We start from the raw sequence: 12878 nt of genomic DNA on the forward strand, positions 1-12878 counted from the left end.
AACACACTGGAACCTAAGTGAATCTAAACATGATCTGTTGGCAGGCAAGTAGGTCATCTTTGTTTGCTTTAGTGCTCAATTTAATTATTGCTGCTTCGTGTTTTAGTAGAGTCTACGTTTCAAACGACAGCGATGTCGTTCACAACTCAAAATGATTGTACCTCGGCACAGCTCTTTGCTTGAATCTCTACCAAGGCGATTCTGAACAGCAGCCAGTGCTATTCGGTGACCATTACCCTCAGTTTCAAAAGTATGTGGAATGCTCTTGTCTTACACTTTACTCTCTCAGTTCATGGTTACCCTACATTTCCAGATCAGGTTCCCAGAAAAAAACAGATCTATTGCAGTGTCTTATATAGCTCTTTGCGACCTACCTCACACGATAGATCGTCTTGCAGACGATACCCAGCAATCAAAGCAATTCTGCTGGAATTTCCCCAAACTTATACCGGATACGCTTATTTCTTGCCCCATACACGCCATTGCACGTGCATACCTACGACTGTTAAGATATCATTCAACACCTGCCGCAAACCGCTACACGTATCTGAGCTTCATGTTCTCCCTTTTTTTAAACACAGCACTACCCAGCGCTTTTTACCTTTTACCTAATTACACAAAACCAAAACAAAAAAATGTAAAATGGAGCAAACACCTTATCCAAAACAAAAAGCATCGTGCGCACCAGTAAATAGTTCATGGTTAAGGGCGTAGAGCCTATCTGTCCGCAAAACCTTGACCAGCTATCATCGTACCAGCCGCGCTAGGGTACTCGAATGCTGCTGATTTCGACGAAAGTGTGCATTTGGATGCGTCCGAAAACGTGCCGTGGATTTCTATCGCCCTGCGATGGTGCGGCTATCTCACATCCGTATATCCCCCGTTGGGTGGGTTCGTGCGTACCCTTATAAAGCGCGTGCGGTCACTGGTGGCCACGGCTATAAGGGTGATCGACTGGCGGGAAAGCTGCCGAGTGTGCTGTGACCCGTTCCCGGACCCCGATCCAGACGTAACGATGCGTTCTATTGGAGTTACGCTCAGTGCTGCTGGGTGCAGTGCCATGCTGCTGTGCTGGCAGTAGGCGGTACGCACTGTGGAACTGCCCAGTGTTAACTATGCAGAACCCAACAAGAGTAAGTAGGCTGTGATGAAGTGTTTGCTCCAAGCAAGGCTAATGTTTATCTTGCTCCACTTCTACAGACATCTGTTCCCCATACGAAGTGCTGAAGTCATCCGAGCCATGCTGTGAGCCTACTTGTGATGACGACTGTCTGCATGCGATCTGTCGCCGTGCACCGGATGCCGCGTCCGTACCTACGTGCGTATGTCCGGCAGGGATACGTGCGCCACGATGGGTCCTGCATAAGGAAGGAATCGTGCCCTCCCCGAGCCCCCGTAACCTACGATTCGTACCGTCCGCAGAAGAACCCATACTATCACCGCCCTACACCACGTCCTAACTCGGTGCCAAAATCTTGCGGTCCGAACGAACGGCTCACCCACTGTCGGCCAGCCTGCGAACCGACTTGCGAGAAGGACTGTGCCGGGGTGAAACACCCCCAGGTGTGCCACCCGGAACCGTGCTGCGTGTGCAAGGAGGGCTACGTACGCCACAACGGTCGCTGCATCAAACGGTGCGACTGTCCGAAGCGACCGCCCTTCCTCTCCGGACGCCCCCTCTCGGGCGAGTACATTGATTTTGAGGTCGTTTTCTCTGGAGGTCTGAAATCGGACGAAGATTTTGGCTACAAACCGAAGGCCGAGTTCCGTATGCAGAAACCATCACCACCACGGCTGCCGGCGTACGAGCACAAAAAGTCACTCGGTATGGCACCGCTGTACCTGCGTACGCTCGGTAGCGCATCAAACTCGGCCCAAGCGTCATCCTACGAGCGCGCTGCCCATACGACCGAACGGCCAGCCCTCTATCCACCGCTGTGCGCTTGCCATGCGACGAAGAAAATGCACTCAGCCACTCATATTGCCGCCGGCCATGCAGGACACTCGCTCGTACGAGAGCACCGAGGAAGACTCAGACATTGTGCCGTACGCACCGCTACCAACCGTCGGATCGTACCGGCAGTCGCAGCCGGCCAAGAGCCTTTTCCCACCGCCGAGCACACCGTCCGCAACCGTTGGACCGTACTATATGCCAAGGAAAACGATTCCAGCGCCACCGCCACAGCTACACCGAAGCGATCTTAACGAACCATTGGATCATTTCTGCGGCTCCGGACAGCAAAGCTCGGCCGCACAGGAAGAGCAGCCGAAGAAGCACCCCACCATTTGGCCACCGGTTAGCAAGCATTGTACACGCTGTGGCTTCCGGCGCCATTAGACGGTACACGTGCAATTAAAATCACCCTCACCCTCGTTGTAAACTACCTTACTGCACAATAAATTATTATATTCGCTTCATTTTCAAAAATAACCGTCCGTTTGCATTGCTTATATTTGTGCATTTGTTCGAGCCACCCTGTGTCGAGTCGTGTTGGCGTTTGACAGCTAGCCGTTTGTTATGACATTTGTGTCTTTCCACGTAAACATTTTACTGTGTGTTGGTTGCTGGAGGCGGACTGTTTTCGTAGATTTTGTTGTAAATTACATGATTATTGTGGAGAAAAAGTATTATTTAGTGCTTTAAAATAGTAATCCACTCTACGACAGACAAAATGGACTCACTTATGGTAAGTTTGGGAGGCGTGTGAAATGATCACAACGCAAAGTACGGAGAACGGTGTGTCATCATCCTCTTTTTTGTGTGTGCCGGTCCAACAGGAACCAACGCTGTACACCATCAAGGGCATGTGCATACTGGACAACGACGGGAACCGCATACTGGCCAAGTACTACGACAAGAACGTGTTCCCCACGGTGAAGGAGCAGCGGGCGTACGAGAAGAACCTGTTCAGCAAAACACACCGGGCGGATGCGGAAATCATCATGCTCGATGGGCTGACCTGCGTGTACAAGAGCAATGTGGATCTGTTCTTCTACGTGATGGGCAGCACGCAGGAGAACGAGCTGATACTGCTGTCAGTGCTGAACTGTCTGTACGACACGATCACGATGATCTGAAGAAAAATGTGGAAAAGCGGGCGGTGCTGGAAAATCTCGACATTGTGATGCTGGCGTTCGATGAAATCTGCGACGGAGGGTAGGTGGTTTTTTGTAGCCTGTGAAGGGTTTGGTTATTAAATGTTGGAATTGCTTTTTTGCAGCATTATCCTGGATGCAGATCCCTCGTCCGTGATGAAGCGGGTCGACCTGCGAAACGATGACATTCCGATCGGGGAGCAAACCGTTGCCCAGGTAACTAACGCCATTCATGGGCTGTTTTGGTAGGGCAGCGTACCACACGCTCAGCAACCACAACAGCTGCTGTACAGTATTTGAAGCGAACAAGCAAACACATCCCACGGTAGAATAGGCGGTACGCTAGCACGCTGGAGCAATTCGAACAAATCAAAACTGAAATCTAAAGCTACACAAACATTAAAAATAGATACCCGTCCCCTCACAAAAGCCTCGTATTTGCACACTAAACCATAAAAAATGTCACAACCCCCGCCCGAGAATGTTACGCTTCCCCCCTCTGTCCCACCCGGTTGCGTACATGCCGCTTACTGTTTGCTTCTCTTTTTGCAGGTTCTACAGTCGGCCAAAGAGCAACTGAAATGGTCACTGCTAAAGTGAGCACTCGGGAGTGGAATATTCATTTGCTTGCTTTTGCCCTCATATATAGATACCAAACCGTCAAGCCACCCGGGGGTCCACTGCACCCTACACCCGGCATTGCAGGGAAGGTGTTGTAGCAATTCCTTTGGCGAGTGAATCACTTTACAGAAAGCGAACGAAATTTCGTTTCATTTTAGGAGCACGTTAACATTAAGACCGAAAACAGAAGATAAATGGTTAAGCAAATAACACGAAACCCGTTTGTGGCGCCCGAATTGTATCCTGTATCCGAAATTTCTCGCATATTGCATATCTGTACCAGCGTGAAATGGTTGAATATTGCGCTTTTGTTGCGCAAGCGTCGACAGCGATTGTAAATCCATAAAACGAGATTGGCTGCACCGGCATGGCGATGGTAGTGGTGGTAGTAGAGACACTAGAGAGACAGAGATTGTACAATTAAGTGAAGTACCAAAAACAACAAACTCTAATATCGTTTGCCCCTTGTCCGTCCGGCTGAAGCGTACTTGATGATGTACACAACCCCTTTTGGCATGGGAAGCGAATCGATCGGTCCAGGGACAGTGGCAGTGCCGGCTGGATATACCTTCACCGCAAACCAGTTCGGGAAGATAACATTGTGTTTGGCAGGGCAAACACTCCTAATATTGGTGACCCTTGCTTCCCAGGCATTTTGCACGTTTCCGAGACGTGATGGCGCCTGGAGTGGGTTGATTAGAGTTTATTAGAAAAACAAATATTTTACACACTCTGTAGAGGAGGAGAAACAGCACGCCAAAAAGAAAGTAAAGCGACAAATTCCAATTGCGCACCGTGCGCACGAAATCGAACGTGTTGCGCGTCTCTTTTGTTGTGTGGAGCAGTTGCAGGCCCGAAGGGGATTTTTTTTATTGTTCCAATTAATTCCTCCTATAAAGGGATTTATCTCTAGCATGTATTACTCAATATCTGGTGCTGTATAATGTACTTGCACTCAAGAAAAGGTTTACTACAAAAGCATCACATCATCGCGAAGGCATGTCTGCTTCATCGAACGGGGCTACGTGCGGGTCAGTTTACGGAACCCAAAGCACCCCACTCTGCTGGACAACGTAACGTAAACAAACCCTTATTTTACCCCCTTTGGAAACGCACACATACAGCGGTTCGACGAGAAAGGGGTTACAAAATACAAAACGCGCGTTTCGATGGCTCGAAGAAGCGCGTTCAAGGAGAGACACCCGCCCATAAAGAAACGGGCAGGTGACATGCTTCTACACACACACAATTGTAGTACGGTGTTGGTGTGTAAGGTCGATCAAGAGGGCGGATAGGGGGTTCGGTGTGGGTGCGATATAGTATTACTATCGCTCCACTGTTGCTGTTGCTGTTGTGTGATGAAGAGCGGGATGATGATGATGGGCACTGATAATGGGTCGATACGTGTACTTTCCCTTAAATGCTTCACCCCCACCTGCTAGCCTTAGGTTAACCGATACCGGTACAGGGGTAGATCAGCACTTTTCACCACCGTTGGCGCGTTAGTACACAGCGGGAAGTTGTACGGGTAGGAACGGTTTTGCGTTGCTGCGCGATGGTTCACGCGAGTAGACGATAAGCAAAGGTGTGTAATCGTGGAGAAGAGAAGGCAGACATTGGACTGCTTCTTTTGGTGAACAGATATGTGTGAAGTGCTGTAAGCGATAAGGTTTTGCATTACCGAGAAAGTTCTAAGTAATAAGAATAAGCAATTAGAATTCGTGTGTATGGATAATCAAAATGGATGCTAAAGGCGCATCGTAAGAAGCGTGCAATGTGCGTGATATCTTGGGAAAAGGTATGACCTCCAATCGTTGTGCTATATTGCGTGATACCTGTTACGCTGCGAGTACCTGTGTTTTAGGACAATCTTATTATCCAATCAGAAAGTTGCTGACTTCTGCTTTGAAACAAACGGCGACATCGTTGAGCATCTTGAATAACAAACTCATAAAAGAAGGTAAGTGATGATCAATTCTTTCCAATCCCAATACCTAATCAATGATGAATTCACCGCGTAAAGCTTTCTATTGCATTTTGATCCCTTCATACAAGTCATCCTCAGCTCAGCTACACCACATCAAATGCCCTGCACTTGCTCTGCCCCACTGACTAACGATTCTCGCTAGCAAGATCTATAATCTACTTGATCCCTGTTATGAGTTATGAGGAAATGGTTCGTGAGTGGTTGCAAACTAGTGCCGTGGTTGGGCAGTGTTGACCTTCCATCAACACACCTGACTTGAACTTGAACGGGAGGCAAAGTATCTATCACATTGTGGATTAAACATTCCCAGAAACCCAATCGTGTTGCACTCATATAATCCATTGACCCTTGGGACAACACCACATGAAGAGCGTTTTCTTCGAGGCGTATCAGGTGTAAATGGGGGCCACACAGGCTCATCACACTTCAGCGTACTCACACGCATGCCACACATGTAACGCAACAAGACTTCCGGCAGATGTTTTGTGTGTGCGCGTGCGAGAGATGGAAACATCTTCTTCAATGAAAAGCACCTGACGTCAGTGCAGTGCGACCGCATGAATCGGAGACCCAATTTGCCCTAGTGTGTATGGTTGATGTAAAACGAGCCTGCCCTACTCTTTTGTACAGGCAGTCCCCGAGATACACGGTACCTCTTATACGCGGATTCGGAGATACGCGGTTTTCCAAATTTGACAGTTCTTTGAGCAAATTGTACTGATTTGACACATCCATTGTGAAATACCAAATAATTTCCGTATTAAATGAATGTAAATACTGTTTAAAGGTTTAAAATTGTTCAATTCAGTAGAAACATCAAATAATTAATTTGGTGGCGAAACCACCCCCTACTTGCAAAATTGCACGAAAATTAGTGATATTTTGGCTGGAAATCCCGAGATTCGACTTACGCGGAAATTCGAGATAGCGGTATTTTGCGGTCGTTTTCGGTCCCCATTAACCGTGTATCTCGGGGACCGCCTGTATCTATCTGGGCGCTTACATTGCCGATAAGTTGTCGATGTTTGTATCCACTTGAGGCTGGCTGGGTGACTCAAATAGCGAGAAAGGGGGGAGGACAACAGCAGTAGAACACGATAAACACTGGGATGTGCTTGCAAACTGCCATATCAAAACCCGCCTCCGATCAATCCCGATGAGCTGGGATGTGTACGTGACTTGGCGGAGGAGTGTAGCCCTGCTACTAAGAGCCTCTAAGGGTAGAAGGGGGGGGGGGGGTAGCCTTTTGATGTGCGTTTGCCTTTTCCAGCAGCGGTGTGCCGAATACGGCAACATCTGTTCAACAACATCGGTTACAATTAGTTGTCCTGTTGTTTGGTTGCATTGCGCCATGTTTGATTAACAACGCGCGATAAGGCGATATGAGGATGATGGGTTCGTGATATCCGGTAGCGCGATGATAGAGAGTGTGAATCTGTTTAGCTGAAGCTCATCGTGTTGTTTTTCGCTGTAAATATAAAACAAGCCCCACGTTTCACAAAAGTCGCACCGACGCGGGAGGGTTTCGATATAGTTCCATGAAAATACTTTCAATTTGTCACGATTTGGATTTTGCAGCGATAGCGCATCCGACATTGATTGCAGTGCATCGATTGCATTGGTCGCGATACGATCGTAAAGATCGTATCTTGGGGGGGTCTTGTACGTGTCCGTTGGGGGAACGGGGAAGAGATTCTAATCGGCAGGTTGTCTGTGTTTTGTCTGTGCTTCAGGATCCTGGTGGATGCGTCCTCGTTAGATAATTTTATGGAAAGGTAGGTAATGATCAAATTAGGGAGATTTACTTATGTTTTGGAGCTGTATCACAATATCATTTTACCGATTTAAACCACGCTTTACCACTACTAATGCCTCTCAGTGGCTACTGGTGACTTCCTCGCTCCTTTGAAGTATCCATTTAGTGATCAAGCGCTTTATGGATACTGCCATCTCTATGTTGTGGGTACAGGGAAGCCTGTATGTGACTCATAATGAAAAAAAGGAAAAGTTCTAGTTGTAAATTAAAAAAAGCTACTTGTATTCCGCAATAAGTAAATAATGTATTGCCCTTTTAATTTATCATATGCGGGTTGTACTGGTGGTCTATTCTATAGGTACCCAGGCTCCTACAAAATCGGAAAAAATCGATTCCCGCCGTAGCAAGAACTGGGATTGGGATTATTTTATTAGTCGCTAAGCGCTAAGATACCGGTGTAGGAGTCGCTAAGCCAATAAGAAGAATAATAAGGAAAGAATGTATGTTACATCATTATTATATTCCCTCGTTTTGCGACGGTCATATGCGTTAAATTGTCCGTCGGTGTTGAGGATAAAAGGAGAGCAAGCTAGAATAGAAGAGTTCAAGTTGAAAAGAAATATAAGGTTATACTCATTAGAACATCGTTAAGATATAGAGTTTGATAGTACGTTCGTAGAAAATAAAATCTAATTACCAACCAGAAAAACAGGACCAGCTTTCAACAAGTGGACAGTAGCCTCCAATTGATACTTACTTACTTACTTATCCGGCACTACAACCGCTTTGCGGTCTTGGCCTGCCTCAGGAGTGTCCGAAACCGCTCACGGTCTCGCGCCTTCGTCTGCCAGTCCGTTATCCCGGCCTTAATGGCGGACGCCTCCACGCCATCTTGCCACCTCAATTTGGGCCTACCACGCCTCCTCTGTCCTTCTGGACGGCCTAAAAGACTTTACGGGCTGGGTCGTCCGTTTCCATGCGTATAACAGGGCCACCCCCGAGCCTGGCGAGCTTTATACGCTGTACGACAGTGAGGTCGCCGTACATCTCGTATAGCTCTCATTATAGCGGCTCCTCCATTGTCCTTCCACACATACGGGGCCAAGTATCCTTCTGAGCATCTTCCTCTCGAACGCGGCTAAGAGGGTTTCGTCAGATTTGGACAGTGTCCATGTCTCAGAGGCGTATGTGAGTACTGGTACTATATAGGTACTATATAGTCCCAGCTTCGTCCGTCGCGACAGGTTCTTTGAGTAAACTGCTTTTTCAGGCTGTAGAATGACCGGTTGGCAGCCAGCATCCTTGCGCGCAACTCAGCTTCCATGCTGTTGTCGTTGCTGACCTTTGACCCAAGATAGGTGAATTGTGGGACGACTTCAAAAGTGCGTTCACCTATCTGTAGGTCACGCCTACGTAGATTCGGATTATTTATTGGTAGGTCCGCTGATGTTGCCACCATCAGTTTGGTCTTTGCCTCGTTAATATTGTTAAGCCTCCATTGATATTGATGATAAAATTGTCAACAAAAATTACAATGGATCTTCATGGAACTTCTTCATTCATAGCGATTTTTTGCAATGGTTTATTTATTCCGCTACTTCAGCCGGTCTCGTATTACAGTCGTCAGCTCGTGCCGCCATACGTAGTTATACTGAAGCCAAGCTCACTTCAAACTTATACTCACTTCGTAGTTTACTGAAAGCCAAGTCACTGAAAGCCAAGCTCACTTCATTAGTGGGTACAGGCAGGCCTTGACCGACAACGGTCGTTGAGCCAAAGAAGAAGAAGAAGAAGATCCGCTTCTTGATAAGGTTTGAGATAGCCAGAGATCCATTTTTTAGACCCATTAATTCCGTTCCTAATCACTTTCAATTTGACTACTAACCAGCGTTTGACGACGATTTCCGTTCTCAATCTTGTGGTAACCCAAAATTTACTTCCTAAGAAGCGCTGAAGTTCACAGACACATACCCGGAAAGAATGGTCATATCGCCTGCCACTGATTGCACATCATCATGTAAAGCCACATTCTGCGACGTTGAGTCATTCATATCCAGCCCCGCCACTCGAGAGTGTCCACCTTCCGAGGCTTAAACATTGATCGTGTAACGCTATCGGTTCCGGTGGGGTTTTGATTTGAATCTTTTGATGGGGGCAGCCGTAAGGACAGAATAGTTCCCCACCCCCATAAGCATCACTTCCTCGCCACGCGGCATTGAAAGATCGGCTAGGTGCGATATACGGCACTGCTCCGGTTGTCCACAGATAGTCAACTCCCAACAGGCATCGATAACAAATCACCCATCCGATCGTGCCCAGCCAGCCGAATACCCAAACCTGTACACGTACTCCCCCGTGCCGTGCCAAAAATCAATTACACAAATTACATTTTTGTTCTCTCTCTTCTCTCGTTTTTTTTTTGTGTTTTGCTCTCTATCGGTAGGTCATTTCGCGCACTTTTAACACCGTGTCGCAAGAGCATCGTCGGCCATTCGGTTGTGGGTGACCGAATCGCACACAGGACCGCAGGTTTGCGTTATATTTTGCATCACCACAACACACCGATCACACACCGGTCATGCTGCTGATCGATTGCTTCCGTCGGCCGTCGCACGAGCTGCAGGCGCGGAAGAAGCAATCCTCCAAGGAGGTGGTCCAGATGCGCAAGCTGTACCGCGACCCGGTCAAGGTGCTGCTGCTCGGCGCGGGCGAGTCGGGCAAAACCACCATCATCAAGCAGATGCGCATCCTGCACATACAGAACAGCTACAGCTTTGATGAGTGATCGAGAAGGATTAGTTTGAGTTATTCAATAACGAGACTTGCATCTCCAAAACAGTGAACGGCTGGAGAAGCTGTCGGACATCTACGAGAACATACACGAGTCGATCTACGAGCTGGTGCGGCAGGTCATACTGCTCGAGCTGGAGTTCGACTCGATCGCCAATCAACGGTGCGCGGAGTACATCCTCCGGATGGGTCCCCAGGCGCCCTGGAATCTCTCGGCCGAGTACGTCCGGTGCGTACGACGTCTCTGGTCGGATGCCGGTGTGAAGCGGTGCTACAAACGCTCGAACGAATTTCAACTGATCGACAGTGCGAAGTAGTAAGTGTTACCTAGGCTAAAAGTGATCCAACACGCATCGCCAACACTCTTCTTCTCCAGCTTTCTCGATCGCGTGGAAAAGATCTCAATGCCCGGGTACATCCCGACGAACGGGGACATCCTGAACTGCCGCAAAACGACGACGGGTATACAGGAGGTGCGGTTTAACGTGCGCATGCCCGGCTCGCTCGGCGGCGGTACGCAGGAGTTCCGCATGTTCGATGTCGGCGGGCAGCGGCACCATCGCAGCAAGTGGATGCAAGCGTTCGAGGGCGTGCAGGCGGTGCTGTTCCTGATCTCGTGCGGGTGGGTTCGACCAGACGTTGCGCGAAGACCCGAAACAGAACCGGCTGGCGGAGGGGTTCGAGCTGTTCCGGGGCGTCTGGCACAATCGCTTTCTGGCGGAGACGGGCGTGATTGTGTTCATGAACAAGCAGGACGTGCTGGAGCAGAAGCTGCTGGCGGGCCAATCGATCCGGACGTACTTCCCCGACTACGACGACTACGTGGCGTTCGCGGACAAGGACCAGCTGTACGATGAGCTGACGCGGACGCGCTCCTTCATCCGGTCGAAGCTGGTGGTAGGTGGATGCGGGAATTGCAAATTGGAGAGGTTAGGTTTACTAAAAGGTTTTCCGTTTCTTTTTGCTCCCTCACAGGACATCACAAACGAACCACCGCGAAGAACGTCGCATCTTGTGGGGCGCAAACGGACCTGCTACTTCCACTTCACCATCGCCACGGACACGCAGAACGTGCGCACCGTTTTCAACGATGTGCACAACATCATACTGACGAAAAACCTTTCCAAGATGGATTTACTTTAAGTTGCAGCACGTGGCGCAGCTGTTACGTCACGAAAATTATTTATTGCGTGTTTTTTTGCGTTGGATTAGGCTTACGTTCCCATCGGTCAGTGTCGGTGTGCTGTGCCTTTTTTTGTATGTAAATTCTGTTAAAATATACTTTTTTGTACTGTTGTGATTGTAAACCAGTAATTATTTTAATTATTAATTGTTAATTACTTTAAAATTATCTCAGAAGAAAATGGTGCACAGTAGTGATGAGTCATACGACTCCACTAACGGATCGACCCGGAGTTGAGTGCAACTAGGCCGGAATCGATTCCGACCCGTGGGTGCAACGAGTTCAATAGATTCACACAAGTTCGATAGGCTCATACGAGTTCAATAGGTTCAGTAGGTTTGGTGAGTTCGTACAAGAGTGTAGTAGCCTTAATATGTGTATGGGTAATATGTTTTAGTTCAGTAGTAATACAGTATGACCTCCCTGGTACAATTGTATGCTAACTAGGGAGTATGAACTATTTAGGTGGGGTGCTGGATAGACGGCGAATGTGATAATAAATAAAAAAAAAAATTTACATTTTCACTTTTATCACTTTTGCCGTCTGTTAAAAAACCCAACCTACTGATCTCGTATGCACCTACTTTAATTCGTATACACCTACCGAACTCGAATGCACTCATCAAACCTACTGAGCTCGTTTTAACCCACTGAACCTACTGAACCTACTGAACTCGTAAGAACCTACCGAACTCGTATGAACCTACCGAACTCATATGAAACTACCGAACTCGTACGAACGTATTGAACTTGATGTACCTTCGGGTCGGAGTCGCATATGCTTTGGTGAACCTACTGAACCTACTGGATCTAAAATTACGACCGGGTCGCATGAGGATGACTCCGACCCGAGAGGTTCGAGTCGACCCGCCCATCATTAATGCAGAATTTGAAACTGCAATAATATTCTCACGTGTCAAATTGTTTGCAGCATTATAGCTTGTCAGTGCGTTGACCAAATGTTATAATATTTTGGCATAATATTTTAATGATTTTTAGTTTTATAATAAATTAATAAACAAAAAATTCTTACATAAAATGTCACCTGACAGCGGACTGATTGCACTTTTTATCGTTCGCTACTCACGAGACAGAGAAAACCTATCGCAAACGAGAGCGAGAGAAAGAAAGAGAGAGAGAGAGAGAGAGCCCGCACGCGCACGTTCCTAGCGTCAGACGTTTCGCGTGAGCGAGAGCGCACACGCACGCGACCGAGACAGCCAACCGTCAGCTGTCCTGTTTTTCTCTCTCTCTTTCGCTTCGGCTGGTAAATTTGGTTTCCTTCCCATTCGCTGCCAAATTTTCAGCTGCGGCCGCAAACGTGTTTGCTGCGGGTGTGCATGAAGTTGTGCTACCGCTTGTGTGTGCTGCACGTGTGACATCTCCCGCTCTCTCCCTAGCAGGTGTGTGTGTGTGTGTATGTGAAAAACCGCTTAGCATTAGCA

At 47.9% G+C, this 12878-nt stretch overlaps 2 protein-coding genes across 2 annotated transcripts; both read left to right on the top strand.

The window, feature by feature from the left end:
* The first annotated feature begins 2587 nt into the window (after positions 1-2587).
* On the top strand, positions 2588-3934 carry LOC121603368 (coatomer subunit zeta-1-like). Its single transcript, XM_041932020.1, is given in 5 exon segments — positions 2588-2687; positions 2779-3070; positions 3073-3157; positions 3222-3312; positions 3649-3934. Coding segments are annotated over 5 exon segments (531 nt in total). The 5' UTR covers positions 2588-2672; the 3' UTR covers positions 3697-3934.
* Positions 3935-5197: 1263 nt separating this feature from the next.
* On the top strand, positions 5198-11507 carry LOC121603367 (guanine nucleotide-binding protein G(f) subunit alpha-like). The gene is given in 6 exon segments (XM_041932019.1): positions 5198-5677; positions 9904-10241; positions 10300-10566; positions 10627-10870; positions 10872-11147; positions 11226-11507. Coding segments are annotated over 5 exon segments (1158 nt in total). The 5' UTR covers positions 5198-5677; positions 9904-10038; the 3' UTR covers positions 11394-11507.
* Positions 11508-12878: the final 1371 nt, after the last annotated feature.

Source organism: Anopheles merus, unplaced genomic scaffold, assembly GCF_017562075.2.
Source record: "Anopheles merus strain MAF unplaced genomic scaffold, AmerM5.1 LNR4001202, whole genome shotgun sequence".
In the NCBI taxonomy this organism is placed as follows: Eukaryota; Metazoa; Arthropoda; class Insecta; order Diptera; family Culicidae; genus Anopheles; species Anopheles merus.